A 14729-nucleotide genomic window follows, 5' to 3' on the forward strand; every position below is an offset into this window, starting at 1 on the left:
AGAAAGAAAACAGAATACAGACAAAACTTAGGACACAAATCCTCAGATTAAAAATAAAGGCCATAAAGTCCCATATTTGGTGGAAAACTTTGAACCACACACCTAAGAAGTCCAGCAAACTTAAAGTAGGATGAAAACAGAATTTCAGACGAGGAGGAAAAGCTGTCAGCAGCTGCCCTGAGTAAAGGAGAAAAGGAGTTCCCAGAAAGGACATAAGAGACCTGGGCGAGGACAACAGAGTCACTATGTCACAATTTCTGGTAGCTCTATACTGTAAAACACAGAGCTGAACATTAAAAAAGGCGAATTCCAACTACTTAACTACATGCAAATTACAGTTCATGCAAATTACAGTTCATGCACAGAGGAGACGGGCAGTGAAGTGGTCCAAATGGAATCTTGGTTTTCCGAACTTTGAAATCACTGACTTCTCCCCCCATTAATATTCCAATAATCTCTCATCGATGTCTTTAGTGGCTTGGAGATTAAATAAATTTACAAGCACAGACTTGACTTCCTGTTAGGCTAGATGTGTTTATAATTAAGACACGCATTCTGCTTTAAGTAGTGATGAAATACCCACCTGTGGTGTCTGGGGAGCTAATAAATTATCTTCACACAATTCATAGTCTATTAATCCAGCCACACAGTTTCCGTCACTTGTGGCCATATCTTCCAGGCTCAGATTCTTTGACTATTAATTTAAAAAGGCAAAAGAAGTTAGCGATAGCAACAGCAGGTTCAAACTTTACAACTGCAGGTCCCAAGCACGGGGAGAAACTCTGGAAGCAGAAACAAAAGGACAAAGAGACAAGCTAGAGTCATGTGGGACACTAATGACTTAGCCTGTCACCGAGAGAAGCCTCACCCGAGCAGAAGCTGGAAAGGACATAGCTCCTGACACCAAGGAACACCTACCAGGAGCCAGCACGATGGCTCCGTAGGTAAGCACTCATCCAGCAGTCCTGGGGACCTGAGTTTGACCCCCAGAACTCACGTGGATGGAAGGAGAGAACTGAGCACCAAGCTGTCCTCTGACCTCCAAACTCCTCCCACATACATTCACAATCTCAATCCAGAGCTTATTTTTATACTTTATGTTCAAGGGTATTTTGTCTGCATACAGGTCTATGTGCCGCATGCATGGTGCCAAGAGGGTGTCAGATCCCCTGGACCCCAGAACTGGAGTTACAGGTGTTGTAAGGCACCATGAGGTGCTGGGAATCAAACCTGGCTCCTCTGGAAGAGCAGCCAGTGCTTCTAACCACAGAGCCATCTCTCCATCCCATTAAGAAAGAAAAAAAATTAAAAGCACACAGGACAAGTACATTTTAAAAGCTAATCATTTCGGCCAGGAGTAAATTAGTTTTATGAAAGATGGCCCATAAATGGACACTTGGGTTCTATGCTAACACTTTGCCCACAAACAGGACATGTGGGCCTTATGCTCACACTACCAGCAGAATACCTTCCTTTCCCTGTACAAACTAAAAGACATACTAAAGGCTGAGGCTGTGGAGTACTACTACTGAATTCCCTTTTCCCGGACTCACAGCTAAGTGAGTTCAAGGCCAAATCTCCTCTTATCTCTGTTACTCCAAAGGCAACCTTCTACCCTCCTTACCCAGAGTTCTCCAGGGTGGCCAATTACTATCAGTGAGAACTCTCTGCACAGACAGATGCTAGACTGAGAAAACTAAGTCAAGGGCAAGTCAGAAGTTCAGTGTTGGCAGTGATGTTCTGTAGTAGGCAAAAACTACACACACAGCATCCCTGACTGAACGATTCTTCTTGCTGTTTGTTTTTGTATTTTGAGTCAAGTGTAGCCCTGGATGTCCTGGAACTCACTCTGTAGATCAGACTGGCCTCCAACTCAAGAGCTGCCTTCTTCTGTCTCTCAAGTGCTGGGATTAAAGGTGTGTGCCAACATGCCCGACCTGACTAAACAATTCTATACAGGACTCCTTTTTTCTCATTTGATATTTAATTATTTGAGTGTGTTTGCTCAAGTGTGAAGAGACAACTTATGGGAACCAACGCTCTCCTATCCTGTGGAAGCCAGATACCAAGCTCAGGCTGTTGGGTTTGGCCAGCCCACTTTGGTGTCTGGGCTCTAATTATATTTATCTTGCCCTGGTCACTCTTCGCCCTGTTTTCCATTTTTCTAAACTCAAGTCAACTGCTGATCCAGTTTGAGTCGCCCAATGGTAATCACTCCTATTTCCAAAGTCCTCACGGCAACCACTTTACTCTGGAAGCCATCTACTGAGGTACAGAGTCCTTATGTTTCTGAGCATGTATGTTTCCCTTAGCATGACTATTCCAAGAGCAAGTACCAACTCACATCCACAGTGCCCAACAGCACTGCTGAGGACTGCGTGGTCTTTAGTGATTTCTGATCCAGATTTTACTGTCTCTTTGAAAGCACCATCAACCGATTGGCAGGTCAGAATTACTTATTCTCTTAAAAACAAAATCTCAGAAAAAAGGCCATCCTATCAGGGTACAAAGAAACCATACGGCCTTTCCATGTCCACTGATAAACACAAACGCCAAAACAGAACTCAGACTTTGATACCTGCTTGTTTTCTGGCCATTAAAATGTCTATCTGCTATAAAAAATGGTTCAGTAATATGACTGCCCAAATAATACAATCATTAGGTAAATATTCACTACATAGTAGATGGAAGATGAGTGTCTTTTCCGATCTTCCCACGTGGATACTTTATGCAGAGACAAAGAGAATGCACCAGGGATCCTAACTGAAGATATTTGGCTAAGGTAATTATTCTAAATGTAGAAGTAAATCATACCTTTCTGCACTTACCCTGACCAGAAACTGAGCTCATATTTGTATGTCCTCCTGGACCCAAATGAATGTAAAGTTAAAAGGCTTTGACGAAAGCAGTGAGGAAGGTGACGGGCTGATTCACTTTACATGCGAGCAGGAACATGGGACATGCACCAGCCTAATAGACTCCACAGACCTACACAGCATATAGCCTGGGGTGAGAATACCTCAGACTTCACACGGTGCAATTACACATAGCCCTGAGTTTGGTCAAAATACCAAGAAGGGAGAAAAGATGGGAGATGGACAAGGTCTGTCAGGACCCTAACATCCACCCAGCTCATGACTGACAGGCCATAAAAAAAGTTCTAAAGGAAGAATCAAAACAAGCCGGAGTCGGATGATTCAACTTGAGACCATGAAGGCAGTGGTTTTAACATATTTAATAACAGTCTTGAAATCTTAAAAAAAAAAAAAAAAAAGGCTAATAATTTAGGGCCATTTAGATTAAATAAATAAAAAGAAGATCAACTGTGGCTTTCTGAGGATAACAAAAATACATTTTCCTTTCTGATTTTTCCCCCTTTTGTTCTCTGTGATACTAGGGACCAAACCTAGGGCCTCAGGCACGCGTGCTAAATGAATACTCTACCACTGAGCAACTGCTGCAACCCTAGGCATGCTCCGAACCCTGGAGTCACTAAAGTGCGATCTGAACTAAACCGAGTGACGTTATACATCACAGCATCCCACACCCGCCTGACAAAGTGCTCAAGCAGTTTGTTTCACAGGACCATGGTCTGGCCCAGATTCACATGTAGCCCATGTTGGCTTCAGAACACACAGCAATTCTTCTGCTTCAGCCTCCCAAGAACAGTCGGCTAAATTTTAAGCAATAGAGGGCATGAGGGGAAGGGCACTAGAGAAATATCTTAGTGGGAAAAGGTGCCTGCCTAAGAATGTGAGTTCAATCCCCAGTGACAATCAGTTGTTAAAAGCTATCCCCTGCTCGGGCTGGAGAGATGGCTCAGTGGTTAGAGCACTGGCTGCTCTTCCAGGGGTCCTGAGTTCAATTCCCAGCAACCGCATGGTGGCTCACAACCATCTGTAATGGGATCTGATGTCCGATGCCCTCTTCTGGTGTGTCTGAAACAGCAACAATGTACTCATATACATAAAATAAATAAATCTTAAAAAAAATTACCAGTCAATGTAAAAAAAAGATTTTTAAAAAAAGCTATCCCCTAAGCACCTGTATGCTGTGGCGCACACACACACACACACACGTGAGCATGAGGAACACCCAAACAGAAAAACAAAGAAACAAAAAATAAATGGTATGAAATAGATTTCAGCTATGGAAGAGAACTAAACAGAAAAAGACCTGAGCTAGGAGTCTAGTAGGAATGCCATGTTGCTTGTAGAAACTCCACCACTGTAAACATCCCAACAGAGGAAACACATAAAAAGCTTCACAATGCTTAAAACCAGCTCCCGTAGAAAGAGTTTACATTGCTCGAGCTCTGACAGCTGCAGAAACCTAAGTCTCAACAGTAGCATAAGCACGAAAATCTCCGTTCTGTGAACTGCAGCACACCGCGTATTCATAGACCTGACGCCCTTCTAAAGCCCTGTCAAGTGCACAAAGCAGAGACAGGAAAGACACACTGAAAACTAACTTTATCTAAGGCAGAGATGGGTCAGGGGTAAAAACACTGGCCTTTCTTGCAGAGGACCTGGATTCAAATCCCAGCAGCCAGAAAGTGGCTGACATCCTCCATCTTCAACTCCGGTACCAGTAGGTCTGACTCCTCTTCTGGCCTCTTCCAGGCTAGTAGGTTTACCTACAAATCCTACTGTTTTCTTTTAATTATTTCTCACTAAGCACAATGTGAAGGACAGAGGAGAAAAGGGGGCAGAGGAAGTGTTCATTAAATATCACACACAGTGAGTAAAAACCCCGTTTTTCTCATCGGCACGTGTGCGGAGCCTGGGCCAACCCCGCGCTGCAGAAACAAACACTCCCTTGCGTCTGCATCTGGCTTACTCAGACCGGTGGTGGGTCCTCGAGAAGTAAGGCTGCGGCGAGGTGAGCAGGGCTCACACGGGGCTCCTACAACTTGCCTTTGGAGTGGTGCTGGTGTTTCCACACGCGAAGGCTGAAAGCTGTAGGCGCGCTGGCTTCCCTCGGGCCTTCTTGGCTAGAAGCAGAAGGTAGGTGGATGTGAGGTGATCATAACGCCACTGAAGAAAAAGAAAAGCATATTTCTAAGTCAATTCCCTTTGTAGCTCTAATTGTTTTCCCTTCAGATATCCCCCATAGACTTCTTAGTATGGAAAATAAAATTTTTTACTCTATTAAAACATCTTTCCTACATACATCTTCCCATCTCCTCCTCTGATAATTTTATCCTTTGCAACCACACCAAATTTACATCATTATGAGTTTATAAATTGTATTCACAACTAAACAGGGGTAAGGTTTTAAATATTGTATTGTTATACAACCAGTCAGAATAGAAACAAAGAGGTGGCCAAGAAGGTATTAAGGACTTCTAGCAGAATTTCAGAAAGCTGGGGAAGACTCCAAAAGTTTCAGAGACAAAAACTAAGGCAATATACAACAGCATGGGAGCTAGACTCGTGTGTGTGTGTGTGTGTGTGTGTGTGTGTGTGTGTGTGTGTGTGTGTGTGTGTGTAACATCACTGTTAACTGTTTAACAGTTTGTGTGAGATACAGGGCTAAGGCAATGGTCAGTGATAAAAGCACTTGCCTAGCACGTTCCATCCCCAGCACCATGAAGGTAACAATAAGACAATAGAGAAGAGGTAGCAGAGTACCTAAGACAGGTAACGGGAGGTCTTCAGAACAGCATCACCACCTCCAGGATTAACACCTTACCAACAGCCAAATCAACCAGTGCTAAATCCTGGTTAATTTTCTTTGATGGCTCCCTGACCACGGCACTGCTTAGCCTTCTATTACTATTAATAATAGTGTGCATGATGTATCTTTCACACCCCTTCTCTTATTTTTATATCTTTTGTTTCTTAGTCCTACTTTTGAAAACCTCACCTTAATGTCAAATTCAAACATTTCTACTGAGTTTTTTTTTATTTCTATGGAGAATTGATGTCCCTTTGCCTCCTCTTTATATATATATGTATCCTGGAAAGTTTTTGACTTTTTAAATCCCTTTCTATTGTTTTAATGAATTTTCAGAAAATACTTACAGACTCAAAGTAAATTCAGATTATGAGCTTCTATACTTACCAAAAAAAAAAAAAAAAAAAAAAAAACCGCTAAATTTTAATAATGGAGTAATGTCCAATGCTATGAAGTGCACTCAGGAAGGGCACAGCACAAAGCCACCATCACCATGATTTCTGTTAATTTTGTCACTCAGTATTTTACATAGGCTCACGTGTAAGAAATAATGTGAAATTTTAACGTGGATCCTTTCAATCTAGAAAGGGCATAAAATGCTGTATGTTGTGATAATTTCAGTGGAATTCTGACTTTACTGCACACATTATAGTAAGGGGGAGAAAAGACTTCACAGAGAAAGAACTGCAGAAGTAAACAAAAGCAGGAAGTGCCCTTCCTTCTCCCCAGGTTAGACTGAGTGAGGTTCTCCACATCTTTTGTGTCCCACATACTAACCACCTTTGCAAAACAGATTAAATAAAAAGTTTGAAAGACACAGGATAAGAAGTCGGTGGGTGGGGATATAGGTCAGTGGTACAGCATCCACCCAGCACAGCCGAGGCCCTGGGCTCAACCCCAGTACCACCAAAATGGGGGGGGGGGGGCTGTCACTTTAATGACCTAGTCCAAGCACTGTAAATAAAAAACAGACGTTCTGTTCAGGATTAGGAACATCTCTGTGTTCTCACAACAAAGTATGCATCCTCTCTAAATGTACCCACCCTTCCTCTTTACCTTGGGGGGGTCGGGGCTGTGGCTTTTATGAACGGTTTGGGCCAATCACTTTGTCCTCCTCTTGATAAGATGCACAGGAACCTGAGTAGGAGACTTGTCAATACAGTAGTTTCCCTTTCTGCCTCCTTACCTTTTAGGTCATTCCCTCCTTTGAAAGCAAATGCCTGATACTAATAGGTTTGCCTGTTAGAAAAAAGCTTCTATCTCTAGAAAACTACAAACACTTCTAAGTTATTTAAAGTTTACTTGGGGGAAGTGTACACATCTGGAAGTGTCCACAGCCTCCTTCCACTGTGTAGTTTCCAGACTCGGTCGGATTTTCAGGCTTGGCAGCAAGTGCCTTTGCCCACTGAGCCACCTTGAGAACTGACTGCTGTCCCCAGTTTGTTGCGAGAGGGCCTGTGCACAGTTCTGGCTGTCCTGAACTTGCTACGTACCCTGAGCTGGCTGTGAAAGCAGAGATCTGCCTGAGTGCCAGGAATCAGGGGTGCACCTCCACACAGGGCTTTACCATCCTTTCTAAGTGCTCAGTTAAATGCTAACTTCACAGGCACTGTGCAGATAGCATATGCAACCCTAAGTGAAACTCCTGATGTGTGTGCTCCCACAACCCAGAATCACTCAGGACAGGAAGAGTAAGAGATAAGCCAGAAGCCTAAGCACAACAACTTTGAATCAAGAATGAAAATGAGGACATGGCCCAAACTATGGGAATCTTACTGCTTCATATAAACATTTGTTAATAAAAACAACTTAGAAGCCATGCACGACTCAGATGTTTCTAGTCCCAGCCCTCAGGAGGCTGAGGCAGGAAAACTGCTAAAACTTGGAAGCCAGCCTGGACGATGGAGGCAATTCCAGACCAATGTGAGTCACTGTTTCTTCTGTCTCTTCACGAAGATCAATGGTACCATATTAGCATGAGCCAGAACTGATCTGACAAAGTGGCCCCAAAGTAAAGACAGCTCCAAAATGCCTTAGCAATTATAACCCTAGCTGATCTTCAAACATCTCCAACTGGAAAGTAAAAGCCCTGTATGCCATTAGTCCCAGCACTCGGGAAGCAGAGGCAGGCGGATCTCTTGAATTTATTCTACAGAGTAATTTCCAGGACAGCCAAGACAACCAGGGCTACTGAGAAAAACCTTGTCTCAAAAAGCAAAATTAATTAGTTAAGTGGGAAGTAAAGTCTGGGCACTGTAATTCCAGCACTAAGAAGGCTGAAACAGGACTGAAGGCTCAAGGCCAGCCTTGGCTACACAGAGCTGGCCTCTATTAGAACAAATGGAAACTCTCTGAACCTCGAAAATTACATAAAACCTAAGTATTCTCCTCTTTATTCTCTGATAATTTTGCGTATGTACCCAATGAATTTTAGTTCTTCAAATTCCCCAGCCCCTTTCATAACATGCCCCCTCCCTCAGGAACCCTCTTCCCAACAAGCCCCCTCGTCATCATGCTGACTGTGTGCGACCCACTGGGCGAAGGTTAGTACTGGAGTGTGGGCAACGTATCAGTGACTACAGCACTGGAGAAAATGTCCCTCTTCCCCCTGAAACCATTTCCTGCCAACTGTCCCGCCCACAATGAAATGCTGGGCCGCACAGTCTGTGCACATCACCCCGGCCGCAGAAAGGGTGTGCCGGGCACAGTGGCCACAGAGACGTCCTTTCTCATCTCCCCCTCGGCCAAAGCCACTCTCTCTGTCCATTTCTCCAAGTTGTCCTGAGCTCTGGAGCGGGTGACGGCTCCACACACAGCACTCTGATCAGTTAGAGCTTCTGCACTGACGGCCTCTCTCCACACTAAGACACTTCTCTAGAGCCAAGTGCAGCACGAATCTTACATGGTGGCCAGGAGCTGGCTTTTGTTCATTCTTTGAGACAGTCTCAGAATGTAGCCCAGGTTTGCCCAAATTAGCATCAAATTCCTCAGCTTCCCAAGTACTGGCATTACAGGTATGAGCTCCCATGGCTGGTAGGGTGGGTGAGTGGTTTTTGAGGTTGTCTCTCATAATCTTCCTGCCTCAGCCTTCTGAGGGCTGGGATTACAGGTGGCATTAAACATAATTCTTAATTAAAGATCATCCCAAATAAAAAGCGTCTGAAATGTTTAGGTTGCTTAAGTAGAAATTTCAATGTTGTGCTGTTTAAGACTAAGGGGACATGAAGACAGTCTGCATCAACTTTCAGTTCTGGACATCTGTCACAATGGCCAAGAGCCACTGCTCGGCAGCCCTGAGTGTCTTCACACTGCAAAGCACTCATTGCAAAGCAGGAAACCGTCTCAAAACGAGCTGCTAAGATTTCCATCCTGGACTATGGAAGAAACAAACAAACAGAAGACACGGTGTTGAACAGGAGTGTGTGGAGGCCGCACTTGCCACTCCAGATGGGACTCAGAGTTCTGAAAGTTTCTACTTCTAGAAAACAACTACAGGTTTAGCCTGGATATCAAGGACCTAGCAAAGAAAGCAATCCAACGTCAGAAATCCTGCCAGTGATGTTATGAGTCTCACACGCTGGGGAATGAACGGCACACTACAGGGTTGCTCTTGGGAACCAAACTATGATACGAGCTGGGCAGTGGCGATACCACTGCACCGGGAAGGCAGAGGCAGGAAGACCGAGTTCAAGGCTAGCCGGACGTACACAGTGAACTTCAGGATAAGGCCGGCTGAGGCAAACAGCAAAACTGTGCATGTGCAAGAGAAAGAGAAACAGACAGACAGACGCAGAAGTCAGAAACCGACAGTACGGGGCATGTTATTTGAGGCCTTCTACCTGGACTACAATCCCCTGCTTGAAAACAAAACTTTTTGTTCCTGTTTTGTTCTGGTGCTAGAGCTAGAACCGGAGCTTCACACACTGAGCAAGTGCTCTACCAGTGGAGGCAAGTGAAAGCAAGTGTTTACAGCAGAACCAGAGAATTCCAAAGCTGCCAGTTCTCTGGAGTCTCAGCCATGTAAGCACCGTCTCTCTAGTCAACGTCCGAGGCGCAGTGTTCTTGTTGAGAGGGTTCCCCAGGACCGTGAGCGCTCAGTGAGCAGGCACCTGTCATAAGGCTGATCACCCACGTTCACACCTTGAAAGCCAACGGTAGAGAGAAAACCAACTCCCACAGGCTGTCCTCTGAGCTCACACTTACCGAAGTACGTGCTCACACACACACATACACACAGAACAAGAAATAAATAAACCAGAGAAGATTATAAGAGAACAGCCAGAAGACACAAGGAAAGAACTGTATCATACACGAATATATAGTGGCACAGATACATTCATGATGGTCCGTGGTCCTAGAAATGCTACGGCACTGTCATTGTACACACAAACAGAAGAACTTTCATCAGAAGTCACCGTGCTGTATTTCTTACCGATGAAATTAAATCCTCCATCGTCTGCCTGCTGTTGCGGTGATGTACAGAAAGCTCTGTTATGCAATCCTCATCAAGGTGAGTCAACTACAAAACACAATTTCAAACATGTTGTTTACAGGCATGTTCTTCTGAAAGTTAAAATCAGCATAGTCATGAGCTTTCCAGACTTTGGTTACACATCAACATTCTTATGACCTCGTGTTAGGCACGTGATTGACTGCTGAGCTACATGATCCGAGAGGCAGTCCTCACCATTTCAAGGGAGCGCGCTCCTGGCTCGCCTATGCCGCCCCCTGACTGATGGGCACTGCTTCTGTGCAGTAGAGGGATCCCATTCCTCATGTTTAGAACTCAGCGTTGACACCAGTGGTCATGGGAGGCCCTGACTTGTCAGCTGCACTGTCCCAGTAGGCCACGTGACAGTGTGAGAGAAATGGCACAGCTGTAGTCACTGTGAAGGCACAGCACACCATCATGTGAACACACCGAAACTCCTTACTTAAATTCCAGTTTGCTTAAGGGCAATTACCAAGTCCTTAAGAACAGAATGACAGGAACGGCCAGTCTGGGCTGGAAAACACTCTGGTGGAACGTGAAGAGAGTCAGGAGGAACAGGACTTCCATGGTGAGGCATTCCCCCACAACAGCTCCAGGAAGTCATGGTCTACTTTCTGCTTCAAGTCCTCTGCAGGGACGACGGGACACTGGGGTGCTCGGTCACCTAAGCTTGTCTCCACGGGGTCTCTCACTACTGAGGCAGACTGTGAGATTAGAGATCTTGGTTTTCATTACATCACTTCATAACCATGTGACCTGTGCCTGTTTTATCATCTGTAAAAGTCACGGCACATGCCTTGCCACGTATGTAACACAGGAATGTTCAGGTATAGCATTGAAACAGACAGGGCCCTCAAGAAATGGCTATTTCTACTAATATACACAATCCTAGTTCCTCTTTGACTTGATAACTTTCAGAAAGTTAAATGTTCTTGTTACAGGGCACTTTTCCCCTCTAAATGAGCTACTCAGAATCAGACACAGCATGAAGGAGACTTTTGCATTGCGAAAGACAGAACAGTATCGTGAGCACTCTCATGTGCCACACACAAGTGACAGTGAACTGAGAAATTACCCCACTTTCATGAATTTAGAGAAACAGGAAGACTTTCTGTGGCTCGCTGTCTGTGTCCTTAAAGACTGGACTCTCCCCCTAACGACCAGCATGGGTGTCGGGAGGCGGGGATTTGGAAGGCGAGATGAGCAGGACTCGTCCTTATGAACAGAAAGGCCCCAAGGCACCCGGCAGCCCTTTCATTACATGAAGGAAGTGACTACAGAGAACCAAGTCACCCTCAGACACCACGCAGGCTATGTCTGGAGCTTCCCAGCCACCCAATTTATAGTACTCCATTCTAGAACATACTGACAGATCAAGACAAACTTAAGCTATGGTTGGGACAAGCACAAACTAAAGGTTTTATATATATATATATATATATATATATATATATATATATATATATATATATATATATATACACACACATACATACATACATACCACACAGGTTTATACCAGTGGCACTAGAGAGTTCCAAGGTGCTAAGACACATATTCAATATTCAATGTGTTGCTTTAGCTTGTGTGACTGAGTTCAGATTCCTCATTTACGATGACCTCAACCTCAAAACCCTCCACAATCCCCTGCGTGTCAACACCCAGGTGGGCATCCTCTTATTCTATCACTGCTCCAGAAGAAGAAAAGCAGGGAGTTCCTCCAAACCCAAGCCACCCAAGCAGGAAATATTTCTCAGCCAGGTAAGACGCCACCCATAATTCTAACATTCACTGGGTTAAGACATGGGGATCAAGAGTTCAAGGCCAGAACGAGCTATGTAGCAAATTCAAGGCCAGCGTGGGCTACACAGGACTTTAACTCTCTAGGTATTAGTGTGCCTGAGTGTATGTGTGTGCACCACCTACACCCTGGAGCCCAAAGAGGTCAGAAGAGTGTCAGACGCCCTGGAACTGGACATTGTAAGTGACCATGTGTGCGCTGGACACTGAACCCAGTCCTCTGCAACAGCAGCAAGACTCTCGCCACCAAACTCCATGGCCGGGATTGATGAGTACCACAGGATAGAAAGGGCTGACTTCTCTGCCTACACCCTCATCCATCCATCATCCATCATCCATCCATCCATCCTCTCTCTCTCTCTCTCTCTCTCTCTCTCTCTCTCTCTCTCTCTCTCTCTCACACACACACACACACAAAGTAAATGCAAAACCAAACCAAACGCCCATGTTTTTGAAGGAATCGGACAAGAGCTGTTTCCCAGCCGCCCCGCCCCGCCCTGTGCTGCACACATGCTACGCACAGCACAGGAAGAGCAGGAAGGCAGGAAGGAGGAGGCGCTGCACTTTCTGCTGGACCCCTGAAGTAGAATAAAAAGGACAGGGTGACAAAGGCCTGAGAAAGTCCCCGAGGGGCCCGGGTTCGATGGTGCTCCAGATTCTCAGCTACGCGTCCTCAGGTTGGGTTAAGGACAAAAATGCATGTCCAAAGGTAGCCAATTATTTTGGATTATCCGTGCCTGCTACATTTCCTGTTCACTAGGGCAGAAAATGAAACTGAATATAGCTTCTATTTGATACAATACTAGGGTACTAGACCTGTGCATGAAAATAGCATGAGGAGATCATGCGTAGAATTATTACAGCATCTATGCCTTAAGTATCCAGGTAAATCAGAATTATTTTTATAGTTCGTTCTTGATAACACACACTGAAAGAAAATCGCAAATCCTTCAAAAGGCGAGGACAACACTCACACCTCTCTCTTCACTCGCCACACCCCCAGCACCCGCAGCAGCTGTGCGGGAGGACAGGTAAGCTGACAGGCAAAGCACAGGCTCGGGGGCTCCAGGGGGCACCAGCCAAAATGCTGGTCAGGACGGAAGAGGAGATTGTCTGCCCCACCCACCCGAGACTGGCAGCTCTGATTCCTGGCTCAGACTTTTCCACCATGCCATGATGCTGCCCGTCACCGGTTCTGTTCCAGCAGACGCCAGACAAGGAATGTGGCAGACGGGCATGATTAAATCAACTGACCTCCCAAGTCCTTCCCAGGCCGAGGCCCGTCTGGATTCAAATTCTGGTTCTCTACTCTATGCACACTGGCCGCTCGACTGTGTTACTTCATGAAAATGTACATCCTTTTGTTCCATCTGCAAAAGAGGGCAGCAGCCCCGATTCAGAGATAGTACAAAGGCTATGGAACAGTGCTTTACTGAAAAGAACTATGCAAAGGATTCTACCCATATCGTTCCATAGGATACAGAGCCTGACTCTGCTTCTCTCTCTCTCTCTCTCTCTCTGTGTGTGTGGTGTGTGTGTGTGGAGGGGGTGTGTGTATGTGTGTGTGTGTATGTGTGTGTGTATGTGTGTGGTGTGCGTGTGTGTGTATGTGTGTGTGTGTATGTGTGTGTATGTGTGTATGTGTGTGCGTATGTGTGTGTGTGTGTGTGTGTGTGTGTGTGTGTATGTGTGTGGGGGGGGGAGGGGTGTATGGGACTCCTTCCTGGAGCTGTAGTTACAGGAGGTTGTGAGCCACCAGTTGCCATGGGTGCGGGGCTGCAGACTTGGGTTCTCTCCAAGAACAGTAAATATGTGTTCTAAACCACTGAGCAATGGCTTGCTTTTTTAAGATAGCGCCTCACACTGTAGCCATGGCTGGCCTAGAGCTCACTAAGTAGCTAGCCCAGGCTGTCCTCAATTCATGGCAGTCCTCTTGCTTTGATTTCCCAGGAGTTAGGATTACAACTATGCACCCCATATCCAGATTAGCAGCTGTTTTTCTTTCTTTTTTCCAAGACATGGTCTCTCTATGTTTCTAAGATCAGCTTCAAATTTGTCATCCCCCTGCCCAGCCTCCCAAGGAGCTCAGACTATAGACCTGTGCACCACAGCTGACTGACAATTATATTAAGGTGTAAATATAACTTTATGCCCTGAGAACGTTCAAAATTATGTCTTACTTCATACAATGTCCCAAATCTAAAAACAAAGAACAGAAAGCAAACACACAGAACCTCTAATGCTTGTTTAAATTGGAGAGCGTCCTTAGGAGCACAGCTTGGAGGACCTGAAATTCCATGCCAGCCTCGGCTACACAGCAAGTCTGAGGCCAGCCTGGGCTACATGAGACCGTGTAAAGAACAAACAATGAGACATATACTTATTTTGGTGTCTATTCTAACATGAATAATAGTGTATTCTATCCCATTAGGATCATGGCTCAAAAGACATGCAGAACCTCCTACACGTGGAGAAATGATGACCCCCAATGGTTGAACACAGGCATTTGCACCCCCAATCTCCACCTCAAAAGGGGCGTATCAGTTTCCCTGCTCCTCCTGCTGACTTGCTCACACTCACATGGTTCTTGGGCTCTGCCACTGGTAATCGCTAGATTAGGTTGCATTTGCTCAAGAGATATACATCCACATCATGGAGGGCCAGGAGAATATGGATAAGAGATGCAATGAGAGTTAACCATCACAGGAAAATGGAGGAGAGGGTTAGTTCAGCCTGTATGGCCCTAACACGGGGACAA

The 14729-nt window shown here is 45.3% G+C and overlaps 1 protein-coding gene across 3 annotated transcripts in view; it reads right to left on the bottom strand.

Annotated features, from left to right (window-relative positions):
- MELK (maternal embryonic leucine zipper kinase) overlaps nucleotides 1-14729 on the bottom strand; it is a gene marked incomplete at both ends in the record, with an annotated part of 45730 nt that overhangs the window by 10889 nt on the left and 20112 nt on the right. For all 3 annotated transcript variants that reach the window (XM_080940300.1, XM_080940298.1, XM_080940299.1), the window contains 3 exons: nucleotides 584-694; nucleotides 4917-5036; nucleotides 10112-10198. In XM_080940300.1, the coding sequence (XP_080796426.1) occupies nucleotides 584-694; nucleotides 4917-5036; nucleotides 10112-10198 (318 nt within the window). The remainder of the gene's footprint in view (nucleotides 1-583; nucleotides 695-4916; nucleotides 5037-10111; nucleotides 10199-14729) is intronic.

This window comes from Micromys minutus (genome assembly GCF_963924665.1).
Source record: "Micromys minutus genome assembly, chromosome: 28".
Classification (NCBI taxonomy): domain Eukaryota; kingdom Metazoa; phylum Chordata; class Mammalia; order Rodentia; family Muridae; genus Micromys; species Micromys minutus.